This window comes from Mastacembelus armatus, chromosome 5 (genome assembly GCF_900324485.2).
Source record: "Mastacembelus armatus chromosome 5, fMasArm1.2, whole genome shotgun sequence".
NCBI classification, from domain to species: domain Eukaryota; kingdom Metazoa; phylum Chordata; class Actinopteri; order Synbranchiformes; family Mastacembelidae; genus Mastacembelus; species Mastacembelus armatus.
The window spans coordinates 3,791,627-3,806,265 of record NC_046637.1 but is presented as its reverse complement, the minus strand read 5'-3'; the positions used below and the strand labels follow the sequence as shown (position 1 = coordinate 3,806,265).

General features: G+C 42.8%; 1 protein-coding gene across 2 annotated transcripts; it reads left to right on the top strand.

Moving 5' to 3' along the window:
* The first annotated feature begins 1,045 nt into the window (after positions 1 to 1,045).
* podxl2 (podocalyxin-like 2) lies at positions 1,046 to 14,632 on the top strand. 2 transcript variants are annotated; one of them, XM_026307442.1, is made up of 13 exons: positions 1,046 to 1,291; positions 6,152 to 6,495; positions 7,031 to 7,349; positions 7,810 to 7,919; positions 8,906 to 9,134; positions 9,242 to 9,409; positions 9,796 to 10,052; positions 10,158 to 10,232; positions 10,812 to 10,968; positions 11,350 to 11,411; positions 11,978 to 12,157; positions 13,113 to 13,274; positions 13,400 to 14,632. In XM_026307442.1, exons 1-13 carry the CDS (start codon positions 1,240 to 1,242, stop codon positions 13,457 to 13,459), a joined length of 2,175 nt encoding a protein of 724 aa, XP_026163227.1. In that variant the 5' UTR covers positions 1,046 to 1,239; the 3' UTR covers positions 13,460 to 14,632. The 2 variants fall into 2 exon arrangements, with proteins under 2 accessions (XP_026163227.1, XP_026163226.1); XM_026307441.1 differs by having other exon boundaries at positions 7,004 to 7,349.
* Positions 14,633 to 14,639: the final 7 nt, after the last annotated feature.

Sequence of the window (14,639 nt, the reverse complement as noted above, 5' to 3'; positions counted from 1 at the left end):
ACGATGGCTCTGTGTGTCTGAGCCGGCTGGAAGTAAGTGGTTTACAGACGAAGTAAATGATCAGCTTTTGTTGCACCACAAATGAAGAGTCTGATTTCAAAATGAGAGCTCCTTTTCAAAACAAACACCAGTCGACCCCAGCGGTGATTCCACCCTCTTCCTCCTCCTTCTGTGTCTGTTCCACCCTCAGTTCAGGCTGATTGTAAATAAATGTACATGTTTGTGTCAATGTTGAAGAAACAGGATGTTTTGTTTCACTTGAATTTGTCTGTGGCTCCTCGGTCAGTGCTCGTCATAAAGAAGAGGGTGTATCACACACTTGCTGGCTGCAGGTGTGTGTGTGTGTGCATTAGGCCTGTGTGCTGGCCGAGGTTCAGGTTTGTGAATTGAAGCCACCAGATTTGGGCACGTTATATTAAAAACAAAAACCCAGAGAATAAAATAATGTTAGATGTTGGGTTGTTGTTCTGTTTTGATATTAAACTTGTTTTTGTTAAATGTCTGTTTCTTCCGCTCAGGCAGTAGAGTCCAGGCCTCAGGCTGCTTCATTAAAGAAAGAATTGACTGGACTAGTAGTTTTTAGGTAGAAACATTTCACCACTCATCCAATGACTCAGCTTTTAGAAGATTTCACCTGGAAGGATCTTCAGACAAACCAGTTTCACATGTAACTGAAGTTTGACAGAAGTTCCTCCTTTAGTGAATTTGGTCTCGAAGCTGGAAAAAAAAAACAGTAAATATAACATTTTCATTATATATAATTTATGTATGTTTTTAATTATATATTTGTATAATTTATTCTTACTATATATGTATATATATGAATTAATATAATTAGTTCACAGAAAAATAGACCGGGTAATAAATACAGGGCCCGGTCAATTATATGGTTTGTATTAAGTTTTGGGAGCACACTGAATTTTCCGAGGAGCACCTGAACGCTGCAGAGCGTGTGGCGACATCTAGCGGCCACACCGGGAACACCGCGCCGCTGCCGCACGGTTGTTTCCAGCGTCGGTGGTGCAGCAGCAGATCAGATCCTGGTCTGACCGCAGCCCAGTCCGTCTGTCCGTGTGCGTGTCCGTGTGCAGGACCCCGCAGACCGCCGGTCGGTGAGCCCGTACACACGCAGCGCAGGCGGCCATGAGCGCGGCGCATTCCTGACCGCCCCCGTTCACATCCACGCAGCATCTGCAGCTGAAACCTGGGAGATCTGTGCATTCAGCAGGAGGAGCAGGGATGCTGAGCACTGCAGCAGACATGCCGGGCCTGCTCCACATCACACTGGTTGGTGAGTCTGTTTATTTTTCCCTTTATCTGTTTATCCAGTCCTGAGCACAAACAGCAGACAACAAACAGATACACACATTTTACACAGCAACACGCCCCTGTGAGAAACACACAGTCAGTCTTTAATAAACAGATCACAGAGGAAGATCAGGGTCCAGTCTCTGCTGAGCATCACTGACACCTTGACTCTGTGATTTGACCATGTCAGTTAAACGTTATGAGTCAGGGAGGAACCAGCAGGGACGCAGGTTAAATTCTGCACAGCCACAGACACACACTGCAGTGTCTGACACACACACACACACACACACATACCTGCTGCTGGGCATGAGACATGGCACGAAGGAGAATAATCTTCATCATCATCACTAACATGCTGCATGTTGTGTCAGCAGTTCAGCCTCATCCTGGTCAGAATCCAAACACGTTTGTTTTCTATTACCTATTATAAAGGTCAGTTCTAATGATAAAAGCTGCAGCTGCTGATGTTTTTGTTATTGATCTGTTTGTTTTTGCAGCAAATCAATAAATCCTTTCAGCAGTGGAAACTGCACAATAATCCATAATGTCGTTTTGTCTGACCAACATATATTCAGTTTCTAAAGAGAAGCAGCAAATCTTCACATTTTTAATGAATGTTTTAATTTAAGAGATTAGAGGATTAGATCAGGATCAGGATCATATTATAATTCATTCTTTATAATCTGCATTTATTCAGCTGATAAAATCTTGACATTTCAAAACGAAAACATTTTGCTTTCAATTTGCTTCAAAATAATGAAATAGATCATAATATTTGCAGATCAATACTCTGTTGATTAATAGTTGATATGATATATTGATCGCGCCGTTCTAGTTTTCATTTTGATGCGTTACTTGATGAGACTGTTGTCCTGCAGATTTCATGTTTCATGTTCAGCCACAGCAGAAAATCTGAACTTCCCTCGGCGTCTTTGTTGGTTTTGTGTTTGCGATGGTGCAGCTGAGGACAGATTCCAGCTCTTTCTGGTGAGTCTGTGCAGCTGCAGCTCCAAAGCTTCACTTTGGTTTTCAGTCTCGCCGAGACATGAAGGAGTATGGGCTTTTTTTTTTTTTAATTTTTATTTCAGTGATCAAACGTTTTGGAGACAAAACATTTCACACAGCAGCCTCTCTGCCCGTCTCTCAGTCGGGGTGAAGGGGATTTGGGGGAGGGTCCCGTCCGAAGCTAAGCGGATCTGAGGGGGTGTTAAAGCCCAGACAGAGGGGGCTTTAGGGCGACCCCACCCACACACACACTCACACCCCGTCGTTTCATACTAAATGAAAGCCGGAGAGAAGGAGCCCGTCTGATTTAAAGCCAGTGTGAAGTGAAACTGCAGACTTCATTTGTAACGAGTCCATAACCACAGAGCCAGACTCTGCAGAAAACAACGACACGGTTCTTTTGGAGTCACGTTTGGTTTGGTTTGGTTTTATTCTGTGAGGAAACAGTCCAAACATAACACACCTGCCTAAACATTCACCTCCAAGCAAACAAACAAAGAAACAAACAAACTAGGGATGTGCAGACGAGCTTGTGGGCCCGTCTGGGCCCTGACGGCTGCCGCGTCTGTGATCTCAGGCCTTTTGTGAACGTACAACTCAAGGTCAGTGAGTCTTTACTGCTGTGTGGACATTAGTGCTGTAGATTATACGTCTTTACTGGAGCAGCTCCTGTGTCCTGTGGTTGCAAATACCTGTATTTGTTGAAAATCTAAAGGCCTAAAATCAGTCTGCAAAAACTCCCTTAACCATTTCAGACCAGTTCATCTCCGACATGAACAGATTTACTGACGGTGTTCTCAACTTGTTCAGTCATGTTGTTCCTCTTCCGTCCCAGTTGTGATGAAGCACCTCAGTCTGGCCTCTGACGACCCGCTTTTCCTGCACCGTAGCACAGTTTTTTTTAGGGTTTTTTTTCCGTCAGTCTCCACCTGTGACCTGCGGTTCACTGTGGCTGGATGAACCTTGGAGAGTATCTCGCCTCCAGCAGCCGCTCGTTCGCCCCCTGGGGCGGCCGCCTCGCCCAGCTCAGCAGGCAGCTTATCTGTGTAAAAGCTGATAAGAACAGCTCAGCTGGAGATGTTCCTCCTGTAATTACGCTGCGAGGTCTCCTCTGTGGACGAAAGTTTCAAAGTCACTGTGGAAGTAGACTTATGTGCTGTACTTATGTGTTTTTAATAGCGGAGAAAACAAACGACTGCAGCGATTATTCAATTAACCGATTATATTAACTTTATCGCCGCTAACTGCCCCCCCCTCCCCAGTAATACTGTGAGGGTCAGTAGTTGTACCATCTGAAGTATTTCTCGTGGGTATTTGGCGCAGGGACGCTGCGTCAGGCGTTAAAAAGTGAGAGTAAGGCTGAAGCCGCAGCAGGACGCAGCAAATTTCTGACCCTCTTTGGGTTTTAATGGACAAAGTCTGAACATTGTCTTCTTTCCACTTTGTCAGCCAAATGTTTAATGACGAGTGAGAGATCAGTGAGTAGAAACCTTGTGTTTATGGTGTTTTATGGCCCATTATTCTTGATTCATGAACAACTGGGCCCTGACTCCATTTTCTAAAGCTCTATCTTTCATCACAGATGAAGGGCCGTGTGTTGCCCGTGAGGATCAGTCCTCTGGTTGTTGGAAATGCAACCACACACTTTATTAATGTGGAGTTTTATCGGCACAGTGCTGACTTGGGGGTTTGGGAGACGAGAGAGGAATTAAAAGGAGCACAGCACTTCTCCTCCGGCTGACGGATCCTTATCGGTCCGTGCTCTTGTGCGTCCTGTTCATCCCTGCATCCTCAGCTTCCGCCCTCTCACAGGCCCAGCCATCCACAGAGAGCAGTGCAGGATGTTTTATAGGCCACTGCTTTTCACACTGAGCACTTTTTAGAGGTGAACTCAAAGTCTACCCTGGTGCGTTCAGGGACCGAACAATGTCAGGATGAAATTAAACACATTATTCTATTATGGACAATATTTCATCAGCACTTCATTTGGATGAAAACCCGCGGTGTTCTCATGGCTCCAGTCTGTTGTTCATGAATTGTAGTAGTAAAGACAAATCACACTCTTCATCTCTCCTGCCCAAATAGTCTCAGTTTCCTTCTTTCTGGAAATCCTCAGTCTGAGCTGGTGGACAGACCGTGGGGTCTGTTGCGTTGGCCTAGAGCTTAACGTTCTGCGGGCACGTTGGAGACATGGTGGCTATGATATCATAATCTGCTCAGTCCGGCCCTGGGTTCAGACGGCCATCTGTGGTCCCAGACAGAGAGGACCATGGGAGGCAGGCGTGCGACCGTGCCAAGTGAAGGGGATTAGTAGAAGATGGATGGACGTGTGATTGGTGCTGTTGTGAATGGATGATTTAATAAATGACAGGATAAAGGTGTGCAGGAATTAGATTAAATAATGTCTGGATGGATTAATTAACCATAAAGCTGAGCAGGTGCGTGGTTTATAAGCTGTAATGAATAGATTTATTAGTAGTTAATTAACTAATGCTTCATAGAGCTGCTCTAAACCATTAATAGGAACAACCTTTGAGTTGCCAGGTTTGTCTTTTTAGCTATTAAGCCATCAGAGGCCTCCACAGCTGCAGAACATCTGGACCAAAACCATTTGAAAACTGTTGTAGAACAATTTATTGATTACTTCACATTTACAACTGCAGGTGCCTGTTGCCAGTGACTCTTTAGAAAATCCAGAACCAGAAAGACTCTTCTGACCATCCACATTTCACATCTACTGAGTCTAAATTTACACTGTTTTAAGTTCTGCATGCAGACGAACAGACACAATGCAATAACAATAACTTAGATTAGAATATAAGAAGGTTTAGTTATAAACATTCATTATTGCTTAACATCACAGAGGCCTTCCTTTTAAATTACAGGCATAAAAAGACAAATAATTGTCTACAACCTGGCAACCCAAATGTTTGGTCTTAACAACAGCAATTACCAGCCCTGTACCACATCAGTAAATGATTTATTAACCCTTTATAAACCCCTTCTGATAGTGTTTGATAAAAAATAGTGCTCATGCAGCAGCTTCATCAGTGAACACATGATGAAATGAAATGAAATGAAATGAAATTAAGGGGTCAATTGAACGGCACAAGGGAGCGAATGTCAAGGAGATGAAGGTGGAGAGAGAAATTTTAATAAGTTAGAGGAGGTTGAGATAAGCAGGGTCTGACATCATGAAATGACTTTAATGTATAATGCAGATGACTGAGTGCTCTCCTCTGGGCCCGCTCCCTGGGCTGCGTTAGCGTGTCCTGCATTACAGAACAAAAGCCGCACTGAGCCGACGAAGGGAATTAGTTAAGTGATTTGATCGTTCACTTCACTCTGGACTGTTTTCTCTCACACAGGTTTGAGTTTTGATTTTCATGTGACTTGATCCTAAACATCTGTTTATCTGCAACTAATAAATCAAACAGCTGAATCAATTAAATGTCATTATCATTAGGATGATGCTTGCACCCTAATATATTGGCTCATGATCAAATTTACAGCTTCTTTCATTTTTCAAATTGATTAATCCATTAATTAATGTTAAAGACAGTGTGTTACCATGGCTGGGAGCATGTATCAATATATATATTTCATTTGATTGTTCTTTTGCCTAATCTATGCCACTGGTTCATCCCTACCATACATATATATACTGCCTGTTTTATATTCAACTAGATTTTTTGATTTTACTCTATTTTCTAAAACTGCAGCTAATGTGACAAAGAAAATGTCCTCGGGAAGATCAATATAATTTAGTTCAAACTAAGAAACTGCACCAATATGATCGATTACGTGAAAAGTGTTTCTGCTCTCTTGGCTCTAGCTCTTCTGACTGGCTGCGATGCCTTCAGACTGACTTCAGGCCAGCGTGTCATACCCCTCAGCCCCCCAGTGGCCCGCCTCTTCCAGGATGAAGGGCCAGCCCAGCCACATTTCCTCCAGGAATTAGTCCGAACCAAACGCCACTCAGTCCAAGAGTTAGTGCGAGCACAGCCTCATCTGGTCCATGACATGGGCTGGCCAGAGATTCATGAAACGTCCCGTTCTCAGAACAAGATGGACACAGTCAACAGCTCTCACTCAAACCCACTGTCCACAGCCAGTCGGGACGGAACCAGGACCCGAGATGCCGTGGATGAAAACCTCAATGTGGAAGATGAGATGGAGGTGAGGACGAGTTAAAGGTAGTGTGTGTCAAACAGTACATGGTTGTTGTTACCATTTAATATTATGTTACAGCACAGTGGTTGGTTTACGTGTTTCCTTACTGCATAATTCCACATTCATGTCTACATTATAATCTAAGTCACTGAATGAGAAGGTGTCTCTACGTTTTTGACCGGTCCTGAGTGATTAACTCCCAGAGGAGCCGGTCTGATATCTGAGTGCTGTGTCCTCTTTAATTACATCGACCTGCACTAAAGTCACATCTCACCAGCTGGTGCACAGTTTAAAATATCAACATGAGAAATTGTTTGATTCTCTGTGTTGAATCTTATTTAGTCAGGTGTCATTTTATCCATGAGCATCTTTGGAGTAGCAGTTTTATAAGACTGAGATCTCACCTTGTACATCATACCTTTCCTTTTCCCTGTTTTTAAACCGTGACATGCACAGCTCGTGATTTATTTTGAGGCTGGCTGGATGTCTGTGTATCTGTCTGTCTGACTTTCAGCGTATGGTTCATCTGGTGGTTCCCCAGGCTGCAGAAAGCCACAGGGGACATCCAGACACCCCTGACCCACAGTCAGAGCTCCTCAGTGGGCCAGGAGCTGGCGATGCCTCCCGGGAAGCATCAGGCTTCTATGGGACGGACATGGAGGACAGAGACAGAGGAGAGGAGGGAGCAGAGGACCGAGAGAAAAGAGGAGGAGAGGACGAGTGGGAGAGAGACACAGGGGAGGACAGAGAGAGGACGGGAGAGGACGAGGAGACGAGAGGAGGAACAGACAGTCAAGGTGTCCATGTCCCAAATGACTTAGAGCTCAACCGCACAAGCCCAGATCTGGACTCTCTGATTGGTTAGTAGATGATGTTCCCTAGTGGACCAAAGCAGTAGAGGTAGTTGACATGAAACCTCTCACCCTCAGGCAGCCATGTTAGACCTCAGCGCCCTGCGCCAAGCAAATATATGACAGGTCAAACACCACTGGAAAGAGCTGTTTGCAGTACTTCCTAACACACAACACTGTCTTCTCTGTAGAACTTAAAGTGTACTGTGTGTACTGTTTTTTAGGAGACACAGGTTTTTTTATCTTGATGCAAGAAATCATCTCATTTTATTGCTGCACAGAAATGGGCACCTGCTGTTTCCTAATTTGTAAAATATAACCAAGACATTTATTCTGGATCTAAAATACACCTTCTGTGAGTTTTTTGTTTAAAGACACTGTCCAAACCACAGCACAAGGTTTAGTCATGATCCATTCAGAAACACACACATAAACATGTGTTTCTGACATGTGTCTTTGTGTCTCACAGGCTACAGTCCATCTCTCCTTCCCTCCAGCTCCAAGCAGCCCAGCATCTCCACCCAAGCCGAGGTGCACGATCCGGGGCTACAGGAGCATCGTGTGTCCCCAGTCCTGGAGGTGAGGACAGAGAAAAGATTCCTTGATGTGGAGGGAATACCACATCACTGAAGACTTTGTACTATTTGATCTTCAGGGTTGGATGTTTAGTTAAAGAGTTTTGTTTGTAGAAATATGAACAGTTTTTGTTTCTGCTCCTGCAAAGTACAGCAGCTTTTTAACTGATCAGCCAACAAACTCTGTCATAACTCTTCGTCCTACTGCCTCCCACACCACTCCCCAAGACACATTTAGCAAATTTCCAAAACCGATATTTAAGAAATTATTTTTTGTTCTATTCTATATTCTGATATTTATGGAAAACCAGCTTTTACACACTGCTCTAATCCGAGCACTGCACTGCTTGGTGTCATGAGCAAAGTCTTTTTGGCAAAAAGTGGAACAATGGAAGTGTATGCATGTTCCTACATTTCACTTTATGACTAGAAAGGAGCAGGTATTTAAGGATACTATGCATGTACAGATGCAGACAGGTGGGGCTGCTGGGAAGCAGCAAGGACAGTTTGAACACAAATCATCAGGTGCAGTTGGACTTTAATTGGATCACCGTAAACCAGATGTAATCCAGGGCTCACCTACTAACCTTGTGCTGAATAATTCAATGTATTCACCTGCTCATGAGATTAGTGGTGTCTCTGTGGACTGAACTGACAGAGTAAATGGAGACACAGCAACGAACATGTTGGTAGAGACAAGTTTTTGGATCTTTTCACATTAAAACTGATCGTTTGTTTAGGTTGTTCCTACCTGTCAATATCTTCTGCATTGCTGTGATTAACACTCCTGCCGTTATACTAATGGTGACTTCTTTTCTTACTGCTGCTACTTACACTATTTTAATATACAGCACAACCACCATTATCCCTTCATCCTTAATAAACTTGTATCCACTAAATATGAGGCTAATACAACCACCAGTACTACAAATATTCTGTCTGCTTTCATTAGTATTAGTTGTGTATATCACGTTAACTTCTGCCACACAGGTGGCTCCTTTGGAGAAGGAGCTGTGGGAGGCAGAGGGGGAGGAAGACACTCAGTCCAGTGGGTATGGAGTCCTTCGCTCGTCTATCTCTACAACTAGTACTACATCTACTTCTACTTCTACTTCTACTGCTGCTCCTGCTGCTGCTGCTGGTGGAGGCACCGAGGGAACTGTCACTCCTGAGACCGACACCGGCACAGACTTTGGGCTGCTGAGACGTTATTCCAAAGGTACAGGGTACCTCATTTATTGAGTGTTTGAGCGTGGCTGTAGGTGCAAAATAAAAAGGGTCTTTTATAACACATCAGAAAAACGCTGAATTGGTTTGTTGCTGCAGACGAGACAGAGGATGAAGAGACAGCGAGAGAGGAGGAAGAGGAAGAAACAGGTTTGACACACATCGGGCTGTTTACCCAGAATCCCACTGTACCAGAGGTTGGCATGGCTCCCAGCAGAGAGCCCCTGCAGCCCAGTGTGGAGGAGGAACTGGAACCTGTGTTAAGAGGTGAGAACACTCTTTAACACTAAATTATTGCAGTAGTTTAGGAAAACGGTATTCTACTTTTCAAGAGTATCAATACGCTTATTAGGGCTTAATTGTTGTGCACGTGTTTCACCATTAAAAACTGCTTCTTTTTATGTTCATGTCTTTCATACTGTCTGAAATAGTCTACGGTTTTCAGACATTCCATTAAATTGACAAAATGTTCAAATTTCTCATTTTTTCCTCAAAATTTCATGCATCTTTCAGAAGCGACTACTCATTCAGACCAGCTTCAGCTTTATAGCAGCCAGCAGCACAGTTCAGCTCAGGCTTTTTCTACAGCCACTGTCATTTCTACACAAATTCCTTTTTCTAGTACAAATTGATTTTTTACTTATTCGGTCAAGGGGTTCAACCAAAAGACCAAAGTGAAGACGTGGAGGAGGAAAAGTGGAGAGAGGTTGAGAGGGAGGAGACAAGAATCAGACACATCATCCCGCTCACCACCGATCCCTCTCCCACCATCGGATTCACCGACCCGTCCTGGGATTGGATGGAAAAGACCACGTCTCTGCAGACCCAGAGGTCAGAGGTCAAGGGAGGCGGGGTCACAGAGGTCTTCATACCAGACGGTGATTTTGATGAGATGGAGGAGGCAGACCAGGTGCTTTTTTATATTCCAGGATGAAAATAAGCATTTTGAGTATTTTCAGCTGTCTTTCATTTAGATGGTTTCACATTACAGTTGTTTTCTGATGAAATCTTGCAGGTTGTGTGTGTTGACTGGAGTGAGCTGACCGGACGTGGTTATGTCATCCTCAACATGACGCAAAACCTAAACTGTGTAAGTACAAGGATGCAGTCTTCAAAGTAAAGCTGTGTTTTAGCATAAATCATTGAAAATATGATCTTTATGTTATGTTATGATTGTTACAGAAAAACCTCTTGTACGTCACGAATCAAGGAAATTAAAAAAAATCTGAATCATTTCTGTTGCTATAACTATTATGCAAACTGTGAGTGCATTTCTGTTTGGTGGGCAAATGGCTTTAAAGGTGCAGACTTGAGTGTCCTTAGCAGAGCCAGACGTTTTCTCCCACACTGACAGAGCCATGACTGGAAAATAACAGCCTTTAGTTGAGTTTTACAGACAGGACGTCTGGAGGTCGTCTGTTTGTGTGTGTGTGTGTGAGGTCGTGATGGAGGGAGGATTGTCACCGTGGCGTCTGTCTCCATGGCAACAATGCATGTCGTCACCACAGTAACCTTCTAGTTGTTACAACACCATGTATGGAGTCTTTTACCTCTGCTCCTGTGTTCGATTGTGATTTCATCATACGTGAGTTGGTGGGAGATGGAAAGATTTGAAGTTTGCAGGCAAATTAAGTGGCAGCGCGCGTGTGTGTGTGTGTGTGTGAGACAGGAAGAGTTTCGTGTAGACCAAGGCGTGCGGTTGTTAAGGATCATGGAACAAGTCTTTGCCCGACGAATGAATAGCCCCGAGGGATCATGGGTACTCTACCTCAGCAAGCCGACACACCAGCAGCACCAGCTGCTGATGAACGTGGCATCTGAGCATGGTACGCACACACACAGAAACACGCACACACACTTCACTGTCTTAACTTACAGGAAGAAACAAATACATCTTTTCCTTCATGCTTTCTCTGTTGTATAAACAGAAATTCAGTGTATTTAAATGGAACCTGCTTTATAAATCCATGTATTGTAAATTAAAATCATTTAGTTTGAGTTTCATACTGGAGTTTATTTGTACCAATTCAAAGAAAACCAAGATAAATACCAATGAAATCAATGAGCAGGGAGAGGAATAAACCCCAGGCTGGATCCATTTAGTAATTTACCTACACAGGAATAAACACTGTATGTTTATAATAGAGCCACTGACTGAAAATCAACATGGACTTTGTTATCATTGTTTCATGTGTTGTGTCTTTCAGGGGTGATAGCGACTAAGGATGTGCTGGGCATGCTGGGAGAAATTAGGAAAAATTTAAATCAGGTACACATCCAAAACCTTTTTATGCTACAGTCAGATGTAGACCTTAGAGCCCAGTTAGTGTGAGCAGATTTTTAGACGACTGCAGCTCAATAAAACACTCTGTGAAACCTGCCTGTTAATGTGTGTGGTATTTAAAGTGTCTTTTATTGATTTTTTTGTCCTTTGAACAAAAGCACAGACTGTTTTGTTCCTGGGTTAGAAATTGCTGGGAAATAAGTGATAGACGTTAAAAATATTCCTGTTTCAGCAGAAGCTCAGCAAGCTTCACATTTACACACTGGTGTGTAGTTCTAAAAATACTTGTAATTTCCACATGACCCTTTACAAAAATAAAATCAGCATACAGTTTGGATTAGAGTTCTTTTAAAAAACCCTGTGAGGCAAAATTACCTGATACTTCACAGTTCTGATCAAACACTGCCTTCATGGGCACATAGAGGTTTGTACAGGGGCATGCATATGTGTATGGGCATATGTTATGTCATACATTTTAGTATTAAACCACTGTGTGTGTGTGTGTGTGTGTGTGTGTGTGCGTGTGTGTGTGTGTGTGTGTCTTTATTCAGGTGGGCATCCAGAACTACAGTGCAGCCAGCAGCTGTCAGTCTCGGCCCAGTCAAACACGAAGCGACTACGGCAAATTGTTTGTGGTTCTGGTCATCATTGGCTCCATCTGCATGGTCATCATCACATCTGGATTCATATACATCTGCTGGCAAAGACGACTCCCTGCAACTAAAACTACGGTCAGTGCAGATGAATAAACTGATGCGTTTCATGGCCTGATGGCCTGTGTCACACTAAACTGCTGAACTAGTGACTTTTAACATTTGTCCCTTCACTTCAGGTGAATCTGCTCTTACATTTTCTATTCTGTTGACAGGTTCATCATTTGTTTGGGTAGATAATTCGGTTGCACTCTCTCATTTGGTTTATATTTGCTCAGGAGCCTTTATGTATCTAATGCTGTATCTAAAGCATTTTTCATTCCCAGCACACAGTTGGAATGAATGTAAATTAAAAAGCAACAGGAGAAAGAGGTTATTACTATGATTATTACTGTGGCTGTGCCAGAGTTCTTCACCTTGCCCTGCACAAAAATTACTTTTAGACTGATCTGATCTAAGACAGAATAACCTGACAAGAGAAAGTCATTAAAATTGCAATAATCAGTATTTCTTTTCTATATTATTCTATGAAATTAAATAAAATGAAATGAAATGTAAAAATAAAACATTACTAGCTGAATCTACAGCTCCTCTCTGCTTTATGGAGCTTCATAAATTTGGACAATTTTTTTAATATCAGGACCACAACTTTTCTGTTTACTGTTACTGTGGTTTACTCTCAGTGCTGTAGCAGGAAGCAGCTGTGAAAACATCTGTAAAAAGCCACAGTCCTCTACCTACCAAACAGCAGCTGGTGAACACAGTGGAGCATTTAGCAGCTAAAGAGCCAGAGGTTTCCCTCAGGAGGTGGTGGAGACCAAACCTAGAGCTCAGACTGAGGGAACACTGGGCTGAGACTCAGCAGGTGGACTCAGACACTGGTGCACATGGATCATGTTGTTGCTCTGTCACTGCTGGATGAGTAACCCTTTCTTTTCCAGAGAAACATATTAAATTCCCAACATGTTAACATAAAGAGCCCCATGTGTGGAAAAAACAGCAGGTGTAATCCTCTGATGCTCTTTCACCTCAGTTTCGTGCTGAGGAGCTTCACTTTGTGGAGAACGGTTGCCACGACAACCCCACGCTGGATGTGACCAATGACAGCCAGCCTGACATGAAGGAGAAGAAGCCGAGTACCAATGGGCTAGCAGGAGGCGGAGAAGGAGGCGGGGAGGAAAGCAGTCGCTGGCAGGTGATTGGATGATGATTAAATAGTTGGGGATGGATGGATGAGTAAATAAATCCCATCTTTATGATTTATTAAATTAAATACACTTGGAGTATCAACAACATGAAGCATCTCATCTGTTTTTTTAGGTGTTTGTCAATCAAGCAGTGACTGAGGAGGAGGAAGAGGAGCAGGACACACATCTCTGATGGACGAAGAGGAAGAGGAGAGAGGTTATGAAAGATTGGCATCCTTGATCGACAATAAGAGGAACCTTGAGAGAAGAAGAAGAAAGAAGAAAAGAAAATGGTGGAGAGATATGAATAAATACAAGGGAGGACGTAGTGAAATAAAGGAGAGAAAAGAAAAAGTAGCTGATGGGGGTTTAAACACTTATAAGGTGTGAAGTCTGAGAGATAGATGTGTTTTTGAGCCAGACTAGGATTTAATAGAGCACGCGGAGTCCTTGGTGTCATCGTGAGACATTACAGACACTGGGGTAAACACCACAACCATTTATAGTTTCATTCTGAAAAGACAATAAACATGCCAACCTCTAAGATGTGAGCCTTTTGAAATTGTTAATCAAGGAAAATTGAACATTTCATAGAGCAGCATATCCCATCTCAGTGTTAGATAACATTACTTTAACTTAATAACACCTCACTATAGTCTACCTTATTTTTTCAGCTTTTAGCACTGTGGCTGCTCAAGACAATGTAAACATAAAACCATAATAGCAACAACTCATTGCATAACGCACCATTTTTCACTGTTAATATTTGAATGTAAAGGTGTAGTTTGTCTGACGTTAAACCAAATGCTTTGACGAAATGGCACTGACTGGTTACCTCAAGTAATGGCAAAGATAATGGCAGTATAACACCCAGAGAGACGTCATTTTACCAGTGGTAACTAAGTGCGTTGTCTCAAGCACAACTTTGAGGTACTTGTATTTTATTCAAGTATTTACAATTTCTGCTATTGATCCTTTTTAGTTTGCTATACTTCTAAATCCACTACCCGACAGCTACACCTATGGCATAACTTAATTTTTTAATTACAAAAAATAGCTGATGTACTTTTATAGTATGTAAAGCGCCGAAAATGATTGTAAGAGAATGTAATAGTTTTACGTACAACAGCATATTTTATGAAGTGGTATTGCTATTTTTACTAAAGATTCAAATACTTCCTCCACCACTGTGGACGGCAGATAAAAGCCACACGTGAGCATCACTGACAGCAGCAGGATGTATAACTATAAGAAAAGGTATTTTAAAGGTATTATAACGATAAGTATTTTAGCATCAGAGGTAGTCAGTGGTTTTACCCCAGTGACTGACTTCGACGACAGCAGTGACTCCTCTCAACGATGTCTCCAAACCA

Coding starts and splice junctions, on each gene's coding strand:
- podxl2 (XM_026307441.1), top strand. CDS start 1,240: ATGCTGAGCACTGCAGCAGACATGCCGGGCCTGCTCCACATCACACTG. Junction 9,135..9,241: donor GCTGAGACGTTATTCCAAAG/GTACAGGGTACC, acceptor TTGTTGCTGCAG/ACGAGACAGAGGATGAAGAG. Junction 9,410..9,795: donor ACTGGAACCTGTGTTAAGAG/GTGAGAACACTC, acceptor TATTCGGTCAAG/GGGTTCAACCAAAAGACCAA.